This window comes from Corapipo altera, unplaced genomic scaffold, assembly GCF_003945725.1.
Source record: "Corapipo altera isolate COAL_440 unplaced genomic scaffold, ASM394572v1 61305, whole genome shotgun sequence".
NCBI lineage: Eukaryota > Metazoa > Chordata > Aves > Passeriformes > Pipridae > Corapipo > Corapipo altera.
The window spans coordinates 1,544,101-1,568,700 of NW_020884909.1; the positions used below are offsets into that span (position 1 = coordinate 1,544,101).

General features: G+C 39.2%; 1 protein-coding gene across 3 annotated transcripts in view; it reads right to left on the minus strand.

The window, feature by feature from the left end:
* Window positions 1-468: 468 nt before the first annotated feature.
* The window catches only part of GAK (cyclin G associated kinase), a 75,139-nt gene continuing 51,007 nt past the window's right edge, over window positions 469-24,600 (minus strand). For 2 of the 3 annotated variants that reach the window (XM_027652993.1, XM_027652995.1), the window contains exons 21-28: window positions 23,236-23,706; window positions 21,081-21,245; window positions 14,485-14,619; window positions 14,029-14,148; window positions 11,286-11,498; window positions 9,739-9,887; window positions 7,647-7,823; window positions 469-6,000 (exon numbers count right to left, since the gene is read on the minus strand). In XM_027652993.1, coding sequence (XP_027508794.1) covers window positions 5,899-6,000; window positions 7,647-7,823; window positions 9,739-9,887; window positions 11,286-11,498; window positions 14,029-14,148; window positions 14,485-14,619; window positions 21,081-21,245; window positions 23,236-23,706 — 1,532 coding nt within the window. In that variant the 3' untranslated portion in view covers window positions 469-5,898. The remainder of the gene's footprint in view (window positions 6,001-7,646; window positions 7,824-9,738; window positions 9,888-11,285; window positions 11,499-14,028; window positions 14,149-14,484; window positions 14,620-21,080; window positions 21,246-23,235; window positions 23,707-24,600) is intronic. The other variant, XM_027652994.1, reaches the window with a different exon arrangement.

Sequence of the window (24,600 nt, forward strand, 5' to 3'; positions counted from 1 at the left end):
TCTCCCAGCAGCAACTCACCCTTTGCCATCCAGCATTCCCTCAGATTTCTGAGATCTGCAGTCCTTCATCACCATGTCTCACTCCCCCATCATCTCTACAGGCTGCTCATTCCTCCCTCCTGCCTCAGGCTTGTCCCCTTGCTCTTGCTCCCCCTTCCCTTTGATCACTGCCAAACACATAGGCAAGAGCTTCCCCTGGGCAGCAGAACAGCACCACATCAGGTCCTGTGCAAGAACCCCAAAACCCAGCACAGGCAGTCTGGAAAACTGAGCTGTCAAATCCCAGAGCACACTGCAGGCACACCCCTCCAACAGAGACACTTCTGAAGAGCCACTTGGTTCCCAACAGGTTCAGCCACCTTGAACACACTAATGAGAACCATTTCTCTAATATATGCATATTGTTCTGAAAGGGGCAGTGGGAATGCTTTGGGTGTTCTCTCTTGCTAAAGAAAGAAACGTACAAAGTCATTTTGCTTGTTTTAATTGATCACTGGTTAGGTTGTAATACATTTCAAAGCAAAATATTCTGTTCAAGGACATTGTAACCAAACATTAAATCTACTTTTAAACAAGGCTTAATTTGACTATATTACCTTTATATACATACAGGTATAATTTTCATTTCACTAGTAGGAAAATTACACAATACAATTGCATTTCATGAAAGATAGCAAAAGAAAAAGGACTGGAGTGTCTGTTCTGTCCTTCCACACACCCCAAACCAGAAAAAAACACAAGTATAGAAAGTACAATCACAACTACAGATAAATACAATAAAGATCTCAGAGCAAGCTAAGACCTTATAAGAGAAGACAATCACTTCTAGAAATCTACGTTGCAAATATACAGTACATTCCACTAAAGAGTTTTGGGAGTTCTCACGATGCCTCTTAATCCCCTTTTGGTAATAAAAGCTTCTATGACAACATGTATCCTTCATAAAAAATACTGAATTTGTGTTTTTGGAGCAAATGTTAGAAGCTTAATGCAGTCTAAACCGCAGCCCACAGCAAGCTCACCCAAACAGAGAGCGAGCAAGCATTGCAAGATTGATCAGGGGCAGAAGCACAGCTCAGCTCCCTGTCACTGGGCAACTGGTAGCTTGAACTGCTCTGCACCAGGGACAGACTTGAAGGGTGGGAAATGATACATTCCTTTTACAGCTTCGCAGGTCAATCGCCTGGAAGTTCCTGACAGAAAACGTCAACTGACTCATACAAGGTTAATTTGAACTTCTTTACAGAGCAGACGTTACATTGCAATTGTTAAGACAATTAAGGACACAGCTAAGGGTCAACAAAGTTCCCACATTTATCCCATCCCTGAAATGATCCTGTGAACAGCAGAGAATGCAGTGGCCAACTACTATGCAAACGCACTGGCACTGCTGGGGAAACTGGTCTGGCCTTGTGAGGTGGGATGGTAACCCAGCAGTCCCAGAGGGCAGATGAGATTTCAGCTGCACTCAAACTCTGCTTTGGTTTGTGCAGAATACTCTTCTTGTGCAACACAAGCTTTGAGATGTAGCCTGCATTCAGAAAGGAACTACTGCTCTGTGCTTGGCAAGACATTGAAGGAACTCTCTCAAATTATCAAGAAAATGGAGGTAAACAAGGCATTTTTCATGAGCACTAGTTACCCTCACAAGTGCAACAATGGACTTTGCCCATTGTTCCAAGGAAATGTACTCCATCGGCACTGTTGTAGGTTTTCCATTCTGTTTTTGCTGAAGGAAACTACCACTGATCACCAAAATACCTGAACTTGACCCAACTAAGTGCAGAGGAACTTTTCCTTCCAGGCTTTATGTCTAACTAACCACTAACACTCTTCACTGCTCTTAAGGAACTCTGACAGCACTAGGAAACACCAAACAGGCATGCCAAGGTTGAAGACACCAAATGACTTCCTCCAACATGGTCAAAACACATCACTCACCTCCATTAGGCAGGTTCCAGTCACACACACTCTTAACACCAATTTTTCTTCACAGATCTCTATTTTAAAAAGTTATGCCTGACTCTCCAGATCTAACAGCAATGTAACAAGCAATTTAATAAAAAAAAAGAACTAGTGGAAACCTGCCCTATCATTTTAGAAACGCTGCTTTATAGAAACTTCTGAGGAAAAAAAAAAAGGAAAGCCAGACTTGGTACTGCCACGTGCTACAGTCAGTCAGCAGCACTCTAAAATGGCTGGAAAAGCAAGCTACAAATCAGGTTTTTTCTACTAGTCTAGACCTGTCTTTAGCAGAGGTAGGTAGGAGTAGGTCAATGAAGAGAGAATTAGAAAACAGTATTTCAGATGTAGTTTAGAGCCTGGGTGTTCTTCTCTACTCTTCCTTTAATCTCTGTTGCTTTGTGTTTCTTTGTTGTTGCAAATAACCATGTCAACCTACTTATTTTTAAAAACTGGACCCTGGTAGGCTGCAACAGATGCTCGGCATTAGTCAGTGGTTGCTACCAGAGAAAGAAATGACCAGCGTGGGTGAGAAGGCACCACGATTTGCTGCAAGAGACAGGGAGGTTTCTTCACCGCAGAATTTCAAGCACCACGTGCAAAGCCTGGCAGGCTCAGGTGTTAACCCACTGGCACAACTCAGTCACCTTAGTCTCAAACCTTGCTGTTGGCAGATGCAGATATAAAAAGTCCAGCTTTCAGGGCATGGCCTCAACACTTCAGAACTCAATTGTGCAGTGAATAATAAGCATGAATTGAAAAATACACATTTTAAGCAAAGAGAGAATCCAGCCAAGTCTCTGATGAACCATTTTTTCTGCAGCCTGCCCTAAAAGCCTTTCAGCTTGTGGACACTAAGAATATGGCCACAGTGAAATGTGTGTGTAATCATTTCAGTGCAGTCCTATTCCAAATAGCAGACAGACAATTAACAACAAAGTACAGAGTATGCAAAAGATTGAAAAGCTCTTATTCCCAGATTTTCTACCATTTTTTATTACTGTTTTAAGATTAATTCAAACAGAACTGCTAGACTTTTCTTCCAAATGACCCTCTCCTTTAAAAGCAACATTAAGACTTAATATATGTTTATACAAAATGTACTCTGATTTCCCTTTTCCAGGTTCCTGTAACTAAAAAATTCAATATATTGAATAGCCTAACGCTAAGAAACACCTTTAGTGGTCCTCACACTGCTTTGTGTTCCACAGAAAACAAAACTTCAGTTTATTATGTTCATAGTCATCATTTGAATTTTTATTTATTTTTTTTTAATTTTCAACTTAGAGTTTGCTTACAGAGCCTTACTGAAATCCCCATTTTTTGCATTCTTGTATGCAACACAGCTAAATGACAGTCACCTGAAAGAGGAGAAAAAAAAAAACCACCTATCTGAAATAGTTTCAATATCAGGATTCAAAGGCTTATCATCAAACTGAGCATCTCCCAGAATCTTAGCAGCAAAATTCAACTACATAGAGAGGAGCAGGACAGAGCAAATCAGCCCATTCCCCCACTGAGAACCAGAGATGACTAAGCCATCTCTGTTGAGCTGAGCTCAGTAAGTTAAGCTGCTCTGTCAACCCAACCGAAATTTTGGTAATTATCAAACAGCTCTTGCAAGAACCAAAGTTCATGATTTTCCATAATCTTAAAAAGAGAGGATCAATTTCAAGAGATCTTCAGTTCTAGATAAGACCATTGCATTCATGTTTCCCTGCTCACTTAAAATCACATCTAAGGTTCTTCTCTGATGAAAATTTTGCAAGCAAGAATAGAGAAATAAAAGCAGATTAATGTAGACATCATCCAGAAAAGGTATTTTCCTCCCAGTTCTCAGGTTTTAACTTTTTAAACACCTATTTCAAGAAAAGAGCAATTAAAAATGTGTGCCTTAAAATTAAGCCTCCTGTATGTGCAAACATGGGGTCTTTTTAAGTCCTTCCTTACTCAAAGCAGCTCCCTCAGAGATGCTTTCTCTCTCAACTGTATTTAGGACTGCAGTCAAACTCATTATATATTTGTATATGTCTTTTTAAACCTATTATTAGATAGCATTTGTCCTAGAACTGTAAAGAGCCATGCAGGTCTCCCACAAACCTATCCTACCAGCAGAAGCCTTTAATTTCCATGGATGCAAAACACATACACAAAGAGTTAATGAATTGTCCCAAGGAAAAAAGATTAACTCTTACTTTAAATCAGACAGTAAGTTATATACTTTTATGAAGAAATCTACTGAGACTTAAGACTGCTTCAAAGCAGGAACTGAAATAAAACTGCAGCTATGAATAATATACAAACTTCTTGATCCATAACTAATCCTAGCTTCATCTTTAAAAAAAATTGAAAAAAAAATCACAGCAGCTGAATATATATGCAAATATACACAAACCCCTTGACCAGAGGTTAATAAGTAACTGTGTTGGATCAGAGCTTAGAGAACATAAATTGCAACCTGTGTTCACACATCTCTAACCCATCAGCTCTTGGGCTGGTGTGGAAGTGGAAAATCTCATCCCACACACTGTTTAGGTGACAGAATCTCGTGTTTTCTGTTCAGATATTACTCAGCAGAACAGTTACCTCTGATAATGAAACAGCCTCCCTCTCGTATAAAAAGGCAAGATGGTCAAAATATCCCCTTGAATGCCCAACTGTACTGAATCAAGAGACTGCTGCCAAGGATTTAATGCTCTAACACTAATTTTCAATATTTTCAAACTTGATATGAAAACTGCATTTTTTATTACACAGAGTATAACAGTCATTGGTCATTTGCATTCATCCACCCCAGCACTAGTGTAGAAGTGCCTTCTGAATAGGGATGACAAAACAGGGCAAGTTTTGTTACCAAGTTGTGTTTCTACTCATCTTGCACTAGGCAGTGCATGGAAGGTAGGTGAGCAGAAATGCAACAAATATACCCCATGTTTTCACATACACGGATGCCACGCCTATCTCAAAAACACAGAAGTTCAGACATGCAGCAAAACGTGTTAAAGCACTTTAAATGCTCTCCAGATGACAATGAGTAATGTAATACTCACTCAGACAACTCAAACCACAGTAAAACATTTGTGCTTACACTTCAAGTTTCAGAATAAAATTATTTCTATCAGAGTATCTGAAGTGCAACGAAAGGAACGTTCCACTGAAATCAGAAGCAAGAGACACCATTTAAAGAACCAGGAAAATACGCACAGGTCAGATTACCACCTTATAATAAATAATAAAACAGCAGGAACATGCAGACCTTAAAGTCAAAATTTGTTTCTAGATTCATGATATGTAAAAAAAAAAAAAAAGTAAAAATCAAGAACAACCCTGTCTGATTTCCCCACATCTGAGGTCTTTTTGGCTAAACAACTGTTACTTTACTGTAAGGAACACAGGTATTGCCAGAAAACATTATTTACAGAATGATTATCAGATTGATTACATAAAATAGAGATGAAAATATACACCCTCAGGTTTGAGATAAGCCAAGCAAATTCACTGCTGCTAACTACAGCACTTTGAAGAAGGCGACAGGCACCAAATATCAAAGTTGAATCACAAAACTACTTGAAGGAACAGACAAATTTGGGAAGGTAGAGGTACAGCAAAGATCAATGAAGTTGGAATGGTTTATAATTCATACTAATATACCAGAAATTATTTAGCTTCATTAAAACTCTATTTCTCATATATAAAACTGAAGAGAAATCTTTACTCCCAGACTGTGATTTCTACAGGTACTGAGCAGCTTTTTTCTTAGTGGATCTATGTAATGCTTTGTACTCTACATCTTACAAAATACATCCCCACGTTTAAGTGCATGACTAGAAACTGCGCTGAAACCATGGAAAAAGCGCTTCATAAATCATAGGCGCAATAAAGTCACAACAACGCTCAGCTCCAGTTTCTGGAAGCAGTTCTGTGAGAGGTGAAGTTTTAGAAAAGGGACTTCGATCCCTGGTTTTCAAACTCTGACCACGCGTCGTTCAATTCCATGAAGATCATTTTGGCATACTGCTCATAAGGCTGTCCCGTGGCCTGAAGACAAACAGAACATATCATAAGCATAAAAATATTAGGAATTAGGTGACTTAGAAAAGATCTCACTCTTTTTATATTTGTCCTCTTATTCAACAACTTTAGACTGATTCGTGAACATAATTTTGCAGACACGGAACTCTCTCCAACCTTATCCAAAGCTTGCCACAAGTATTCTAAACAAAGCCAAGCCCTTGGATTCCTTAAATCATTTTCAAGCTTACAGTGCAATTCACAAATAACTGAAACTTAGCTAAAAACACTTTTCAAAGCTGTTTCCATAAAAAGTTTTAGTTATTATCACTTAGATGATCAAATAAGTAACTGTTGCATTTGCTTCCTGAGACAGCTTGCAGTACTGCACAAGAATAAAATTTGAGTACTTTTTAAGACAACTCCTTCTGGATGGGATTTTCTGGAGTAAAATCTGTTGCTGATTGTCACTGATGTTAAGATTCATGCAATTCATGTAACATGAATTACATTGCACTTCCTGCGCATTTCCTTCCACACTCAAAGACAGTATGATCGCAATTCCCTGCCTATTTCACAGCAGCCCTGACTCTGGGCCAACACAACCCAACCCTCGTGGTTGACAGAGATCCAGTCCCAAAACAGGAATTATTTTACCAGGTTCTTTCCAACACAAAAGGGAAGCTTCAGAGCCCTTTCCAGTATCCTTCCCCTTCTCCTGCTCTTAGCTCTTGCCAGCTGCAGTACTGTATTGACTCTTTTAGAGGGTGCTTTAATGGATAAATGGCAGAAAAAATAAATGAGAAAGAAGACTGTCCCTCAAAGAGAGCAGTGTTCTGACACTGAGGAGCCTCCAGAAAACGCAAAAAAAACAACACAAAGGTGAAAGAAGCCACATAGCCAAAAATACTGAAGGACAGCGGGGAGAAAAAACCCAAAGAGTGTGTTGTTTTTTTCTGTTATGGACACAAGACGACACAGTATTCAGACTACTGCTCACTGAACCACCAGTGACAGCAAGCCTGAAAATTCAAACCAGGTATATTCAATGCTTATCTTTGTATCTAAAATACAACTCAGAGCAACAGCTCAGAACAAGAAACAACTTTCGCACATTGGAAGACTAATAAACCATGGGATGCATTAAATATTTTAAAAAGACTACTGGAATATCACACTTATCACATACTTTTAATCTGATCATTCATTTACTAAAGTTTACTTTTTCTAGTAAATATTATTTAATAAACAAGGTTCAGCAGGTTTTTCCTAATGGTTTTGCTATGGCAGCCTCTGAGTGTCCATTTATAGGTGCATAGTCCTAAAAGACCTGAAATATCAGCTCACAGAAATAAGGCAGATTCCACTAACCAGCACTAAACCTGCCTGCAGTCAGAATCCAGCATAACTGACTTTGGTGCTCAGTACATCTTTCACAGGATGTTTCATTTATTAATGCTTACCTGTTGAATTCTGTTCTGTGTCAGGACGAAAAGAAAAATTCCATACTACCTGAATGCAGCAGGACACCACATTCAGAAGACAAGAGAAGCAAAGTGAAGAGCACCCAGAGTGCTGATCAAGAAGCAAGGCATTTTCCAGTGACTAGTATGGTGTGGTAAAAGCAATTTGTATTCCTTCTAAAGTAAAGAAGACCAGAGGACCACACTCACCTTGTCTGGATGAACTACAAGGACTGCTTTCCTGTAGTACTTCTTTACTTGTTCAGGAGTTACTAAATCTGCCATGCTGACTGGTTTCCACTTAGTTTCCCCTTCCCAAAGCACTGTATGAAGAGTGGATATTAATGCTCTGATATTTCTCTCCTTTCCTTCAATCCATTCAAGAATCTGGGAAAATCAGAATATATAGAACTGAATGCAGCACTATAAGGATTCTCAGTCCACCTACAGACATAATCCTCATTCTGTGCACAATTACAAGACTCAAGCACACTTGTCTTACTGCACTCACTCCCCAAGTTCAACTGTTTTAGCCACCTGAAAGCGAAACTTTGCATTTACCACTCAGGAGTAGTTCACTGTTATTAGTTTACAGTAGAAATTCAGTCATTGCAAGAGAAATTACTGAGATAGTTACATATTACAAACCTCTGTAAAAACAATGACAAGGGAATTGTCAGGAGTAATTAAAAGCATCTGTTACAATTAGATATTACATTCAAATTACATTAATCTTGTCCCCGTCAGGGTACGAGGTTAATTTACTAAAATTCTTACCTGATTTGTAAAAAAGCATAAGTGCACAAGCATTGTACAAAAGATCATGTATATTAATAGTCAATGTTTACTTAAGCAACCGGCAGAGGAGCACAAACTAAAGTGTTCTTTGAGATATCCCCGACAAAGTTATTCTGGTAACTGGCCATTTCCAACTTTAACAGCAATATTCAAACCACTGATATAGTGGTAGTGTTTTCATTGAACGCTTATGTAATATGACAATCTCTGCCATTTATCAACAATGAGTATGGTAAATAAAAATCCATATTTATTTCCACTTGCAGTAATTTGTGTTAAAAAGGTAACCACGCAAACTGCGCACTCCCTCTTCAGAGCACCCCTCCAAGGTTCTTCTAAAACTTCTCTAAAACACCATAAAGGCTATGAAACTGAAAGTATATTATTATGCAGCGTTATCAATGTAAACACATTAAAAAAAAAATCTGAACAGCTCATCAGGTAACACCTCCCAAATTAGTTATATAGCTTATTTCCAGAATTGCATCTCCTAGTAATTTCTTAGGACAGCAGCAGCACTTGTTAACCAGTAAATGCAAGTATGTGGTCACCCTGAAGACAGCTATTCTCAACTGCCTGGTTTTTAAAGCACAGTTTTGTATTATCTGTTAAATCTATCTTTTCCCAGGAGACCTATGGGAACACTAGAGATAAAGAGTAGTCCTAGCTTGGAGAAATGGGAGTTTGACAAGAAAACTCGTTCTTTAATTCTCCAAGTTTATTTGAAGGAAACAGAAATTTGCATGCCATCCATACATTTTTGTGCTATTATCACTGCCACTTCATTGTCAACTGACTCTTGTTCCTGTTAATTGTTTTAGAGTCACATGATTTAAATAAAGATAAAATTTCATTCTATTTTATCGGAATGGGATAGAGCTAATTTTTTCCCTAGTAGCTGGTGCTGTGTTTTGGCTTTAGTATGATAATAGTGCTGACAGCAGCAACTAAAACATTGGTGCGTTATGTGATGCTTCCCCTGAGTCAGAGGCTTTTCAGTTTTCCATGTTCTGCCAGTGAGCACAAGAAGCTGGGAGGGAGCTCAGTCAGGACAGTTGACCTAAACAGGCCAGAGAGATATTCCATATCACAGAACATCACACCCAGTACACAGACTGGGGGGAGTCAGCTGTGAGCTGTCCACTGCTGCCTGGGGACAGGCTCGGCACTGATCAGCATGTGGTGAGGAATTGTACTGTGCATCAATAGTGTCTCTTGGGCTTTATTCTTCTCTCTCTCTCTTTTAAATTATTATTGTTATTATTCCAACCCAGTCCAGTCTATTATTTTACTTTATCTCAGTTATTAAACCATTTTTATCTCAACATGCGGGTTTTACCTTTTTAGTCCATCCTCCTCCCTATCCCATCTCAGTGGGTGGAGGGCAAGTGGCTGCATTTAACCATCTGGGGTTAAACCCATGGCCATTAGTTTCTCTGTTAGTCACTGTATCCTTCTGCTAAGATCAGATTTTCACTTAAATCAAAATCACTGTTAAACAAACCTTGAGCTTCAAGGGGTCCATATCTTTAGACATTTCTTGTTTTCTCATCTCAGCAATAGTCTTTGGTCCCTTTTTATCAGATTTTGCTGAAAATCCTTGATTAGATAAGAGATCCTCAAAGTCATTTTCTGAAACTTTTGGCTTTTGACCTATGGAAGGAGAAGAACATTAAATAAAAAGTTACACAGGAGAATACATTAATGGGGGAAATATATGGCACTCAGATACACATGCCTGGCACGTATCACTACCATGATAAACATTCTTCAGTGACTTGATGAATTCCACAAGACTAACAGAAGGACAAGAATAAAAGAGATCACTGACAAGCTTTCAGTCTAACAGAACAGACAGGCTCACGTGCATCCATCTGACTGAACACTTGCATGTCCTCTTTTTTTAAAAATGGCAGTAGACTTGAGGGAGCACACATCTATCTGTTCATGGTTTTGGAAATGGTTCCATTTTTCCACTGTAAGTTAATTCTAATGGCTATGCAGCAGTTTTTCAGCTGCTCTAGTTAGAAGTATGTAGTCAACATCTAAGTGTTGAAACTTATACAGAATAATGAAGAGATAAAATACTAACAGGAACATTCATTATAGAACCAACACATTTCAGAGAACTGTAGAATAACTGAACTCTGAAGAGGCCTCTGGATGTTACCTAGTCCAATTTTCACTCAAAACAGGGACAACTCAGTTTATTTCTCAGGTCTCTGACCAGTTGACGCCCATCTGTTTTCAAGGGAGAGGAATTACAACATTCCATTTCAGCACTTCATCATGCTAATTCTTTTTTTTTGCCTTGTTCTACACACTTCCACATGCTGCAACTCATGCCCACTGCTTCTCAATCCTGTCACTTCTTTCCAGATGCAGATCAACAGAATCATTTCAACATAAAGTATCTGTTGTTCATTTATATGCCAGCTAAAGGGAGGCATAATCCTAATACCAACAAGCCAGGAAAATAATATTTTCCAAGAAAGTTGATGTAGAAGAGGCCATGCCCATCCCTATAACTCTACGTTTGCCTATTCAGTTGGAGCATCTTAAGTTACTCCCAGTATGATTCCGTCTGGTCCTGCCTCCGTATTTGTTTGAAACACAAGAATTTCCAGTAAATTTAGCCTCAAACTTTCTCAAGAGTAGGTACTAGTTTTTAATTTGGAATAATCTTGCATCCCTTTCCCTGTGTATCACAAACACACTAACATGAAACATTATCAACCATCTCTCCCCAGATAGATAAAATTTACCTTTCTAAACCCAGTGATACAAAACCACTACTCATGTGGGTGAGTAACTGTAGAGTTGAGACTTTATGCTCAAACTTGCATGTATTTGGGCTTGTCTCTGTTATACACCAGGATAGCTTTGCAAAAGGAGGGTACCAGATTTGCCAAGAGCTTCTGTTTTTCTGTTTTCTATTAGATACAACCTAAATGTAAATAAAAATATGGAGGTACAAGAGCTTCTGCAGCTAACAGTGCACCCAACTAACTTCATATGGGCCACTGTAAGTGCTACATTCATAAAACTTACCGAAGCTTGGGGTTCTGACTCCTCTTTCTTCTCGTCCTCCAATAACACTGAAGTTTACTGTGTAGTTGGGCTTCGGTGCTGTGCTGGATTTAGTCTGAGACTGCCATGAAGTACTTGGTGGTTTTGGGGATTTCTGCCACTGGTTTCCCAGCTTCTGAGATGGAGCAGTCTTCTGACTAAATCCACTGCCCAAGAGTCCACCACTGGAGGAACCTAAAAATAAATACTAAGTTAGTTGTTCAGTTTAAAACAAGTAAAACAGTTTAGTCTTGACATATAACCACACAGCTCACAGTGATACCATGGTACATGAGCAAACACAACAGAAAAAAGTGTGAGTAAAATGAAGTTAAAAGAGTCTCATTAACAACTAACTTGGATAGCAGGAACTAGAGACTGAAAGTCTTCAAGACTCTTACAACTCAAGTACTCAACTGTCAGTTTCAGCAGAAGCACCCACTCTTGTCTGATGGGTCAGGCATGTGTCAGACCAGAAGACAATGTGGCTGTGACAGTAGTTATGCCTCCCAATGTTTGTTAATATGCAGAGGACAATGAATAACTAATCACATGATCAAAGAAAGCAAGCATATTGAGAATATTTTCAAATGAATGCTTTCAAAGTCTCTAGTGATTTCTTGCACTACTCTTTAAGAAAGATGAGAATGTTGTTCTACAGCAGCATTCACAAGGGACATCACATAAGCTAAAAAACCACTGCAGGAGATACTGCTGTAATCATCCCAGTGTGGTACAGCCCAAGCTTCTCTGGGTATACACAGCAATGTAAACTCAGTTTGCTCTTTCAAAGCTGTTTCCTCACACTTCAGCTCTCTTGATTGCTCTCTTTTGTAGCTGCTGCTTATAGTTATAACTTGCACAACAGGATGTCTTCCCCTGGGCCACGTACAAGATACCTTACTACAGCTTTAAATACCACACCTGATACAACCTAGTATTCAATACAACACCTGATATAATCTAGGAATATACTGTTTTTTTCAGGAAAGCACTCAATTTCAGTAAACTCAGTTTTCAGCTACTTATAACTCGTGAAATTCACAAAAAAAATCTGTTACTAGTCAGAGTACATGACCCTGCACTCTGAAAAATTATCTCTTTCTACTATTCTTTCAAACCATTCTACATTCATTATTCTAGTCTTCAAGGCTACCAAATTCAGTGCCTCACTACCCACAGAAACTTTTCAAACACCACACTCCCACTTCCTTATACAAGACCATTCTTAGAAAAGAAGAGTGTGATGACACCAACTAGCACAGAACAGAACTGGTATCCTACCACTACCCTAATACACTACTTTTAACTACCTTTAGCTATTGCCTCTTTTGTTTTTATACAGCATTCACATTTAAGCAGCTTGCACTCTCATAAATTCTCTTCCAGAATAACGACTTCTATGTGGACTCCAAAAAACTCCCATGAAAGAAACAACACTCAGTCTGAATTCCAGTTCTTATAATGCCTTGAAAATTCATTTCCAGTCTGAGAAGGTTAACTAGGAGAGTGACATTTGACTACTTTTTAATGCAGTCATTTTTGTTGTTGAAAGGTAACTGAAAGACTAATGAATTGATCTAAGTCCTGCTAAAATCAGTTCCATTTCTTCCACTGGATTCAGTGTGTGCTATACCTGCATCTTCAAGTCAAAGAAAAACTAATTTTTTTTTTTACTGTCACACGATCTGTAGATTTAACAAGTCTGTTAATTATTAAAGTAGAAAAATTTTTGTAATTTGTTTACTCCCAACCAGCCTCTGCTTCAACATCAGACTTTTGCAAGTGATTATGCACAAGCAACATAAAGAAGTCAAATACTGCACGTTACCTTGTGTTTCTAGAAGATAACTCCACTGAAATTCAACACACAATGTTAACTGCCAGGGCAGCAGAGTAAAAACCTCCATCAGCAACAAGCCAAGGGAAAAACATGTTTCTGCAATTCAGCAACACTAGGCTGTTCTGAATCCTTCCTTGTACTCTTGGCAGCTGGTCACATTTATGGTAGTGTGGGTACTGAAATGAAAGTACCTCAGCTCCTTTTGCTGCCCTTCATTTTCCCACTGTTTGAGAATGCTGCAGAGCTAATTCCTGAATTTCAGGTGAATATAACATCCTGGAACAAGTGTAACTCTGTGTTGTGTCTTACCTTCCATAACTCCTTGTGCCCACCACTGCAAACTGACAAACGTTCCTAATGCTTTTGGCACTCATGCACATGTATGGGTGTGATTTGTGCTCATCTTACAAACCTGGTGTGAGCAGCAGAGCCATGAAGGTCTACTGAATTCAAAGAAAAGTACGGAATTAACAGGAAAACAACTGTCACTTTGGAACTAACAAATTTAAATAATTTAATCCAGCTTTCATTTTATATCCTTCAAGCACAATGCTAGTTAAGAAACCTCAGGTTCAGTTACTGAATTAGCACCCTCTGTTTTCTCTTACCATCTCAACGAAATTCTGAAGCATTAAGTGTTTTCACTGTTTCTATACCACAGTTGTGGTTTCTTCTGAAATATTATTTTGGATGTTTCACACAATATCTGTAAAATTCAATCTTTTCTTGTTATTCATCAGCTCTCTGCAATTGCCTCAAGCTGGTTGTTAACAACGAAAGGGAAACACTTTCCTTATAGGCTATCAGTAACATCTGTTAGTACAAGAAGCAAATAAAAAAGTAGGGGCATTTAAGTATAGTCTCTCAAAAGTAAGATCTTACCTGGAAGACCAGATCCAAGATTGGCAAGATCAGCAAAAGGATCTAAGTTCTGAGATTTTGCCTGGCTGAAAGACAGACCTGAAGACACACTGGACTGGCTCCCTGTGGTAAAAGCTTGACCTGTATAATAAGAAGATGTATGATGTACATGGTCTATTTGGAAATTGAGAGAATGAATAAAAGCACTATTTCCAGAACACCTTGTGCAAACCTCCCCTACATTCTGCTTCATGACACCTTTTACCAAGAATCACAATTACTATATAGAATTGAAACTATTTGATCCCTCTGTCTTGAACTTAAATCTGAAAAACTATGTGAGTGCCTTATTAAAGCATCATTCAAGCAACAAAGCAAAAATGCATGAAGACTTGTTCAGCAGTGTCAAGTGATTAAAATTATCAAGACTGAAGTATTCCTTATTCCCTCTAATGGAAAAATTTAATTCTATAATACCTTCACTAACAGGCTTCAGCTGTGGTGACGCTACATTACTGCTTGTTGAAGAATCTGCCCAAGAATCCCATCCGCTTAAGAGATCTGGGTGGCTTGTAGACGATGATATTTTAGGTGGCTCTGGTGCCAAATTCCCTAGAGAAGAAAAATGAAATCTTATTTTTTTTAAGAAAACCATCATGTTAATGGATATTTTGCTAATACCAACAGAAAGGGTACCACACCATCTACTATAATGATCAATTACATAGCTTGTTTAAATTTCTCAGTAACACAGTTATGCAGTCAAACAGGACTCAGAAGGGTTTTATCACTGGAATTCCTTCATGTATATTTAAAACACTCCCCACACTTCATAGGTAAGATATTTTCATGCAGAGGCAATGCTACGAATTTAACAGCTTAGGTCTCCTGGGCAAAAGGCTAGGGTTAGAAAGCCAGTAGTGCTTCATGAATGGTGTTCTTCATCACTCAGCAGCCTGGGTCCTACACAGGTAGAGCCAGGTCACTTCAAACTGCAGGTTTGCCTAACCCCAGCCTGTTGTGACAAAGGGAGCTCTTGACCAACTAATAGCCCTCTCAGGTGCAATACATGAATGAACCCAGGCAATTGGTAAGAGGAAGACTGATGTCTTCTGGGAAAAGACTGAGAATCTCCAGCTCCATGGTTAAAAGCCAGTTTTCTATATGTGAAACAAAACCACCATGCCATCCAAAAACAAGCAACGAAAAAGTCACATTCAAAAAGATGCAAGGGTGCTTCCACTAACTCCTAGAAAGTGTTGCATCCAACAGAAGGTTACAACTGCCATCTCTGACATTTGCAGATGATTCCCCACTTGCTCACTCACACACAGCATGAGGTGAGCAATTCTCAGAACGAGGTTCCATTCCTAGGTATGGAATACTCAAAGCTGCATGCCTCAGCAGCTCTGAGCATTCAGCTTGTGTAGACTCACAGTGAAGCACGACAGCTCTTGAATCTAATCTCTATTTCAAGGCTATGACAACAGTCTGTGTTACAAGGACAGGCTGTATTTCAGTAAAACCAAACCATTCAGTAGTGTTCTAGGACACTTCAAAGATGTAGCATTTAGAAAGTTAACCCAGCCATCCCTACAAAAACAGTGACATTTTGAGGCTTTGAATGTTCTGAGTACTACATCACAGCCTTTCACTTTTCTTAGCTTCTCAACTTTATATTCTGAATATTGATAATAAATCCTTGTAATTGAGGAAATAATTAGAAGCAAATTAAATATCCCCTCTAGTATCTCAATCCATTATATTACTATATATATATATAACTATATACTATATATGACTAAATACTATTTATACTTAGATCTTACAGCTGTAAATACATCAAATACTCTGCAACAACTATCTGCCAAGAGCCTGTATTTCAGCACTACTCTCTGCTGCATGTGAAGGAAAACATCAGAATAAAATGCAAGAAATACCTGCCATTTCCAGCCCCTTCTCCAGGGCTTCAGCTTCATCTCCCTGCCTCTGAAACCATGGGAGAAACAATATGTATTTGCCTCAGTACTCAGGACCCCAGCTATCTGCTAAACAGCAGTGTCACTGGCTACAAACCTCAAAGTATCCAGCACCATCTACTCATCAGCTTAGAAATTTGTTCAATTATATGCCCCTCCCAGGGGGCATACAAGCAGCCTTGAATTATTTTAAGTATCAATTTTTAGGCTAGAAATTGTTTTGGCTTACAACCTCCGCTATTACTAGTTGGTTTTTTTTTCCAGGGGCATAAGAGAATTAACAACCACATATGAAATTAACTGTTATAAAACCAAGTTGAGAGAAATAAGAATAAGGTAAACTATGGTTGAATGCATTTGAAAGATTGAGAACACAGTAGTGGAATCAGCTGTTTTATAACTGCTGGCTTAAGAGGAGTCAAGTTGATCTCCTCCCCCACTCTGAACTAAGCAGGAAGTAGCCTACTGCTGTGTACAGCAGTAAATTCACTATTAATAGTAGGAGCTCACATACATCCACTACACTTTTATCACAAAAGCCTGAAACAACAGAATGTGCAACATACTGAACAGTTGACATATTACTCATTAAATCGTTCATTCTCACGTTATATTCTTTTTAGTTGTACAACTTGGGCATTACACCAGATTTTTAGCATCAAGGTCAGGGCAAAGAACTATTTCTTTACTAACACAGCTCAAGCCAAGGTAAGATGTAAGAATAAGTTGGTGGTAATCAGATCACACTTTCCAGCTTTCCAAAATAAGAGACCTGCATTTTACTATATCCTGCACACAACTTCACACAAGGTTTTCTTTATTTAACTTGTCATCTCTACAGGAAATCCTTTAATCACAGAAGACAACGGGATTTTCTGTGAACCAAGAGGCTGGTTTATTATGATGCAAGGTTTTTTTTAACCTTGTCTAAAGCCTGTCTGAGTACACAAGTTGTCACAGAAACTAACTTCTACTTGGGAGAAGACAACATTGGTCACTCAGGTTTCTTTTGATCACCTTCCACATCTCCTATCTTTTGATCAAATTAGCACATTCTCACAGAGGGAAATACATTCCTGACTTGACCTGCATTAAAGATGACCTGCTACTTGCAAATCCAAAACAAAATTAAATTACCTTGTTAATACATAGCTGTTTAGCAGCAACTGTACAACAGTTTCCTATTACAGGTTAGAACGCCTTAACAGACCAGATATTCTCTAAAAACTGTCTTTCATTTTAAAACCACTATGAGTTTAAATTTCAAGCCACGTTTGAGAAATACAAGGCTAAAATTCTAATCCTTGAACTTGTGTTCACTGAAACACTACAGGTGTCTAGAGAGGTTTAGTAATCATTTACTGCCAATGAAGTACATCACTAAAATTTGATTCCAGACACTTATTACTGCTCCAACAGTAGATTCAACAAATCTAACTACTACAGCTTACTTTTAATGGTCACTGGCATTACTACTAATTTATTTTTAGTGAGTTTAAAATTGTTTCTCATTTTATGACCTCATGTTTGCATTTCTCTTGCTCACTTAACACCATTTTTCTCTCATTTGTCCCTTCTTTTCCAGTTATTAGTGATCATGTCTTTTTACTCCCACGTCCATATTAAAAGCAATATAAGTATTAATATTCCTAGCTTTCTTGATAAAAATTGATACCTGTAACTGGACAGAATGTTAAAGGCTCAAATACATACTTCATTTCAGCTAAACACATAGAAAAGCTGCCATTTGAAAGATAAATATAAAGCAACATGAAGTGTTAACCCAATTCCTCCACTTCCATAAAGATTGTATAGCCACAGAGAAATACTGGGAAATCACTGTATAACAGACTGAAGAGAAAATGGGTACATTTTAAGCACCTTTTCCCTTTGTTGACAGAAAACTCCAGAAGTTACATTAAAATAGCAGGTATCCTAATGCATTTACCAGGGTGCAAGCTATCAACCAAAATCAGAAAGAGTAAGTATAAAAAAAATAAGCATTCAAGTCAGATGTAAAAACATTCTTCCTTTTTCTTCTGTACTTCCTCAAATTTACTAACAGCTGAACAATGATGGTGGTCTCTTTAAGGTTGCATGTAAATATTTAGAGAGCAGAAATTCACTTTTTTTTACTTTTCCAACTTAAATTTAATACATGTAAGGGTTCTCTGTCTCCTCTCTGATATGAAGACAAGCTGAGGGTGCTGGTACTGTTTAGCTTGGAGAAAAGAAGAACAGGGGGCAACCTTATCAATGGGTAAAAATACTTAATGTGAAGAAACAAAAAAGACTGAGCCAGACTCTCCTCAGTGCTGCCCAATGGAAGGGCAAGACCCAATGGGTACATTTTTTTCCTGTAAGATCAGTCCAACACTGGTACAGGTTGCCCAGCTCCAGAGTCTACATCCTTGGAAATACTAAGGATCAGCAAGGACATGGTGCTGAACAGCCTGCTCTACCTGACCCTGCTTTGAGCAGGTCAGGTAGATAATTTCCAGAGGTCTAGTGTGAGTCAAATTTTGGCTGAGATCACAGAATCATAGAATATCCTGTCTTGGAAGGGAACCACACAAGGATCATGGAGTCCAACTCCTGGCCCTGCACAGGACACTTCAAGAGTCACACCATGTGTCCAAGCGCTTCCCGAACTCTGTCAGGCTTGGTGCTGTGACCACCTGTTTCATACATACTGTTTCTCCACGCCCTGGAGAGCTATTCCAATGCCTAACCCCCTTCTGGGTGATGAACTTTTCTGTAATATCCAGCTTAAACCTCCCCTGACACAACTTCATGCAGTTCCCTTGGGTCCTGTCACTGGTCTCTGAGAGGAGATCGGTACTTGCCCCTCTGCTTCCCCTCCCAAGAAAGCTGTAACTGCAGTGAGCTCTCAATCTCCTCTTCTCCAGCTGAACACACCAAGTGCCCTCAGCCACTCCTCACACGGCTTCACCTCAAGGCCCTTCACCATCTTCACTGCCCTCCTTTGGACACTCTCTAACAGCTTTATATCCTTTTTATTTTGTGGTGCCCCAAACTGCCACAATATTCAAGGTGAGGCCATCCCAGATCAGAGCAGAGCAGGACAATCCCCTCCCTGGACTGGCTGGTGATGCTCTGCCTGATGTCCCCCAGATAGGGTTGGCCCTCCTGGCTGCCAGAGCACTGCTGGCTCAGATTCAACTTCCCATCCACCAGAACCCCCAGGGCCCTTCCAGTGGCACTGCTTTCCAGCCCCTCATTCCCCAGTCTGTACAAATATCCAAGGGTTGCCCCATCCCAGGTGCAGAATCTGGCAGAGATGATGCTCCATAGGTCAGTATTGATCAAATCTTCTACTGAGCAGAAAAAATTTATTATCATCTGTTTGGTAACCTCATGCAGTGACAATAACAGTGGCATAAAACTGGCAACTATACAAGTATACAACTGAAGCATACAGCTTTTAACTGTCCACAGAACAGACAAAAGCACTGCAAAGGAAGCAGCAAACAGGATCTTCTCAGCAGAATCAATTACAGCTGGAATATAATGCCTGACCACATGGCAGGAGAGGGCAATCACCTGGGTACCTTTTATTTCAAGGAGGAAGCCCTCATCTCAGTCAGACAAATACCGCCTTTTTTTTCTGTTCAGTTTGTCTGTAGCTAACACTCAGACTGCATCCCTCAGAGGAAGGGTCAACTGGACCAACTGCTAAACAAGGAGGGGCAAGTCAGAGCCACAGGCAATAAGCTCTGGGAAGAAAACACTCTGGATTCAGGATAAGCAATGTGATACCACCATTCCTAACTACCTGCAGGTTATAGGTGGTAGTCTGTGTGAGGAGAGGTCTGGGCTTCTCTGTGTTGGACACAGCCAGTTCCAACAGAGCCACCAAAGGACAAAAATGAGCCCCTAGATGATGGCATCTTTGGGAAAAGACTTTTTAGAAAGGATAAAAAATGCTGCACAGCAGCTGTGAGAGAAGCAAGAGAAGCATGAGAGAAACAACCCTGCAAACACCCAGGTCAGTGGTGAAGGAAGGGTAGGAGGTACTCCAGGTGCTGGAGCAGATTCCCCTGCAACACAGAGGGAAGACCACAGTAGAACAAACATCCACACTGCAGCCTGGACAGGAGCTTACACAGGTGGACATGTCCTGGATGGAGCCGCAGCCCACAGAGCAGTGGATTCCTGGCAGGAGCTGCAGCTCCTGGGAGACCCATGACCCTGTGGCAGTCTCTTTCTAAAGGACTGTAGCCTACAGAACCCCTTGCTCTTGAAAGACTGCATCCTGTAGGAAAGATCTATACAGGAGTAGGGGAACAGTGTGGGGATGAGAGAGCAGCAGAGAAGAGCTCTAGGCTGACCACAACTCCTATCCCTGTGGAGAGGACCCACTCTTGTCTTCCAAAGTCACATTTTAAAAGTCTCTAACGCAAGTGGCTCTACCACTCCATCATTTTTGCAAGTGTGTGCTTTTCTTCAAAGAATGACAGGAAGACTAAGCATATCCCAAAGTTTTTTGTTTAAAGATATTAAAATTTTTTGTTTTATAGATTTTAAAATACATGCAGGAGGAAAAGGCTTCGCCAAGAATACATCAAAGAAATGAAACAAATAAGATTAGAGCATTACATAATGTACTTTGTAAGTATATTAACAGAATGCATTCAGGTCAAGAAGGTGCAAGCTAGTCTCAGCTTGCATTTTAAGAACTAGTTATACTATAACTTGACTCGCTCATTTCTTTTCCAAGGTTTCCAGAAAATCTTTAAAATCTGAATACAATCAACATAGCATTTTGTCAGCTATAAAGTAAGTTTTGAGGCATTTGTGTACCCTCAGTTCTAAGATCATTGAGAGGAAACTTGAGCTCCTAATAGAAGCTTAGGAATGTTAGAAATCCTCTCACCAGTAGCATGACATTATACAGGACCCCCTTGCTTCTTGGTGCATTGGTATCTGCATTCCCAGAACACAGAGCTAATTAAAAACAGCAATCACAACAAGTGGATCTATTAAGACACTAATCCACCTTGACTAAGCTGAAAGACAAACACACAGAGCAGCAGAAACTGTTGAGAAACAGAAAACCAGAAGGACACTTACCTAAATTTAAGAAATTTGAGCTGGAAGAAGGTGGAAGTGAACTTTGTGTGGAAGGAATTGTATTTGCTGTTGATGTTGGATTAAGGAAGTCCCCAAAGAGGTCTGGACCAGACAGGGCTTGATTCTCTGAACTTGATGACATTGTGAATGGATCAAAAGGATCAGCTAAAAGGGAAGCAGAAAACAAAAGTTATCTCATGACAAATTTTAGAATAAACAAAGTTGAAAAAGCCTTACTCCTCTGGGGGTGCAAACAAAAGCAAAGTTCACTTTAGTAACCACAGCAGCCTTCTGCAAATTCTTCATGGCCAAGAGTCACCACTTGTCCCTTCCTCTAGCCAAATGTACTTTTGCGTTGCCACAAAAAGTATCTCAGCCATACATAATATGAAGAGCTATGTCTTCAAACACAAATCCTTAGAAAGACTGCATAAAATTCAATAACATTGTTAATTTCACCCATTTAAAACACACCTTAAATTTATGTGACCATCGGCATGCAAACAGAATAATTACATTTGTTAAATGCTCTATAATGCCAAACCTTCAACAAATTTAAAGAAAATGGACTATTATTCTACTAAAAAGAGTATCAAGTAAAACATTCATACTACCATTTAGACTTGAAGGCATTGGTGATTCTGGGGCAGAAAGCACGTCAATGAAAACCAACAGAAGTAAGAGTTCAACAGGTCTCTAGTGCTCACAGTGAAGAAAAACTAATTGGAAGAGTATTTATAGTCAACATGGAGTAACATGTGACAGTCAGCTGGAATCATGGCTTGAGATCTTCCTATTTGTGCTGCCCTCTAGGGTCAAAATCCTCAAGAGCCCAGGGACTCATCAGAAGCTGAAGAGAAGGAATAATCCTGCCATAGTGCCCTAGCACACCCTGAGGTAATGACCACATTGTACAGGACTCACTAACACTTCCAAAACAAATCCTGGATTGTCACTAAGCAAACCTACTGTAGCACCACACATACATAAAACCTCAAGTATAACTTTGATGTGCAAACTGAAATATAACAGTGACCAAATATTCTCACTTCTGCAACTATCTTATACAATTCAATGAAATACCTTGAAAGAGAATGAATACAAGAATGAGATACAGACACGATCATTGCTCAGGTGTTTCACACAGTAGATATAAGGCATGGTTAGAGAAAGATAAAGTAATAAAGCTTCTCTTTTATAGATCTCTACATATGTGAAAACTAAAATGATTCCTCACTGACCACAGTAATGAAGTTCAACAGTGAACTGTCTCAAAATAAAGAAATATTTCAAGTCATCTAAGTGCTCTACAAGAAAAACACTTTGCATTTGTCTGTATATTAAAGATTTTAGTCCCCATGAATTATCTTTCCACACACAAGCTAAGCCTTGTAACAGTTCCCCAGATTATGTTCCCTGAAATCTTACTGTTAGCTTCACACAGAGAATTGCTATTCCCAAAAGTTTAGTAATGCGGCAAAGAGCTGATTATCCACTAGTAAGAAGAACAGAACACCTTGTTTAAATACCCAACAGACAGCAGTATGTAGCATTTTCTTTCTGGACATCAACCTGTCAACATCAGTAAAACCAGCAAGAAAACATCTTTTAGCAGTACCATTATCCTACTGGTTTAAACAATAATCTACAGGATTTCCAGCTGCCTAGCAGTCTTATGTGATTAACACTTGAAAGTCCCACGCAGACACCTGACCTAAGCAGCACAGCTCTGTACAACTAATGACACTGCTTTACGTAAAGTTCAAGAAAGCAGTAAGTTATGACAATTCTGTGCCTTAGCAAATGAAACTATTTACATGTGGATTTAGAAAAGGATCTGGCATGTAATGTTTGTGTAGGAAAGCTACAGATTCTTTAAGAATTTCCTTTAAATTCAAAATTTTACACTTTTATCTTTACATGGTTTAAAAGTAATAGGATACTAGCATCATAACTAAATACCTGGATAATGTACCAGAATTTCTTTCCTTCATGCAGAAATAACAGGTATTCTGTGCAGAATCTTGCTATAGACCAACATGCCTTCACTGTCTGTGATAGTATGAGTACATGATACCCATTTTCTAAGCACAAATGCAAGCAGCAGTTTTCATGTGTTGCCTGGGTGAAGAGTACTGATGTTAAATTCACATACCTGAAGACATGGCTGCTGCTGAAGATGTACCCTGAGTAGCAGTTGGACGCTGACTGCTGAAAAAGAAATCTGTTCCTTGTCCAAGGAGATCTCCAGTGGGCTCTACCGAAACCTGTGATGTGCTACTCACAAAGAGATTGTTCAACAAGTCTGCATTACTTGATGAAGAGTTTCTTTCCGAGACAGGTTGTTTCTGTTCTGGTGAGATATCAGAGTCTAGTCCCAGCAAGTCCACACTCTCTTCAGGAAGAGATTTTTGTAATGATGCAGATGGAGCTTCAAAACTGGCTTCAAAAAGCAACTCTCCTTCTGGAGTAGAGTCTTTTTCATCAACAATTACTGTGCTTTCTTCACCTGGAAACGTAGGGAACTCCTCATCTGAAGGATCACTCTCCTCCCTGTCATCGGACAGTTGAACATGATCATTTTTAGATGAACTGTCCTCTATTCCACTTTCTGGAGTTTTCCCTTCTTGAAGAGAAAAAAAAAATAGTTTTAGATTACCAGGATTATTCCGCTGACTAGGATGAGACAGACTTTCATAGCAATATCATATGAAGCCAATCCCTAACTAATCAGAGCTCACAAAAGAATTGATGAAAAAACAACTAAATGTTGCCTACCACCTCTTTGTACAGGGCAGGCAAAGCAGCAGCTCACTACCACATCTGCCACTCTGCAATGCAGGTATTAGGGATTTTTTCAAAATTAGGCTGACTTGGACATTCACCTCAGATCACTGTGCCAGTTACAGTTCAGAAGATCTCTCAGTAACTGCTGCACCACTCAATGAAAGCCTAAGCAGCTGCTGACATTTTTGCCAACATATCAGTGCCACTGAAAACTGGGAAATAAACTCTCCAACCAGTTTGCTAGATTAGAAAGCTCACATTACTTTATTAGCAGTACAGGCAGGTTATACTCATGAAATTAATACACACCCATGACATTTCATCAATACATGCATATATGCTAATTATTTTTGTGAACTTATTTGGGTCTGCATAGAGGTCTTCTCAGGGTCTTTGCTGGTTGTTTGGGAACATCCTATTTCTCAAAATTCCCTTTTATGGTCCCAGATCTTACGATGAATCTTCTTTCCTTAAGAATATCTCAAATATGTGGTCAGGTCATGATGCACTTCTCTTACCACTCTTTACTCCAACACTATCTATGTTCTCAAAACTAAGACATCTATTAGTACATATTAATCACTAACATAAGTAAATGAGGAAGCATTAACTGGCACAAGACTCATTAGTCACAGATGCAGGAAGCTAACAAAAGGCCACACTAATTTCTGGTATTTGTACTAAGCAGTATATAGTACAAAACTAAGCATTAACCAAGAATATAGGGACTATA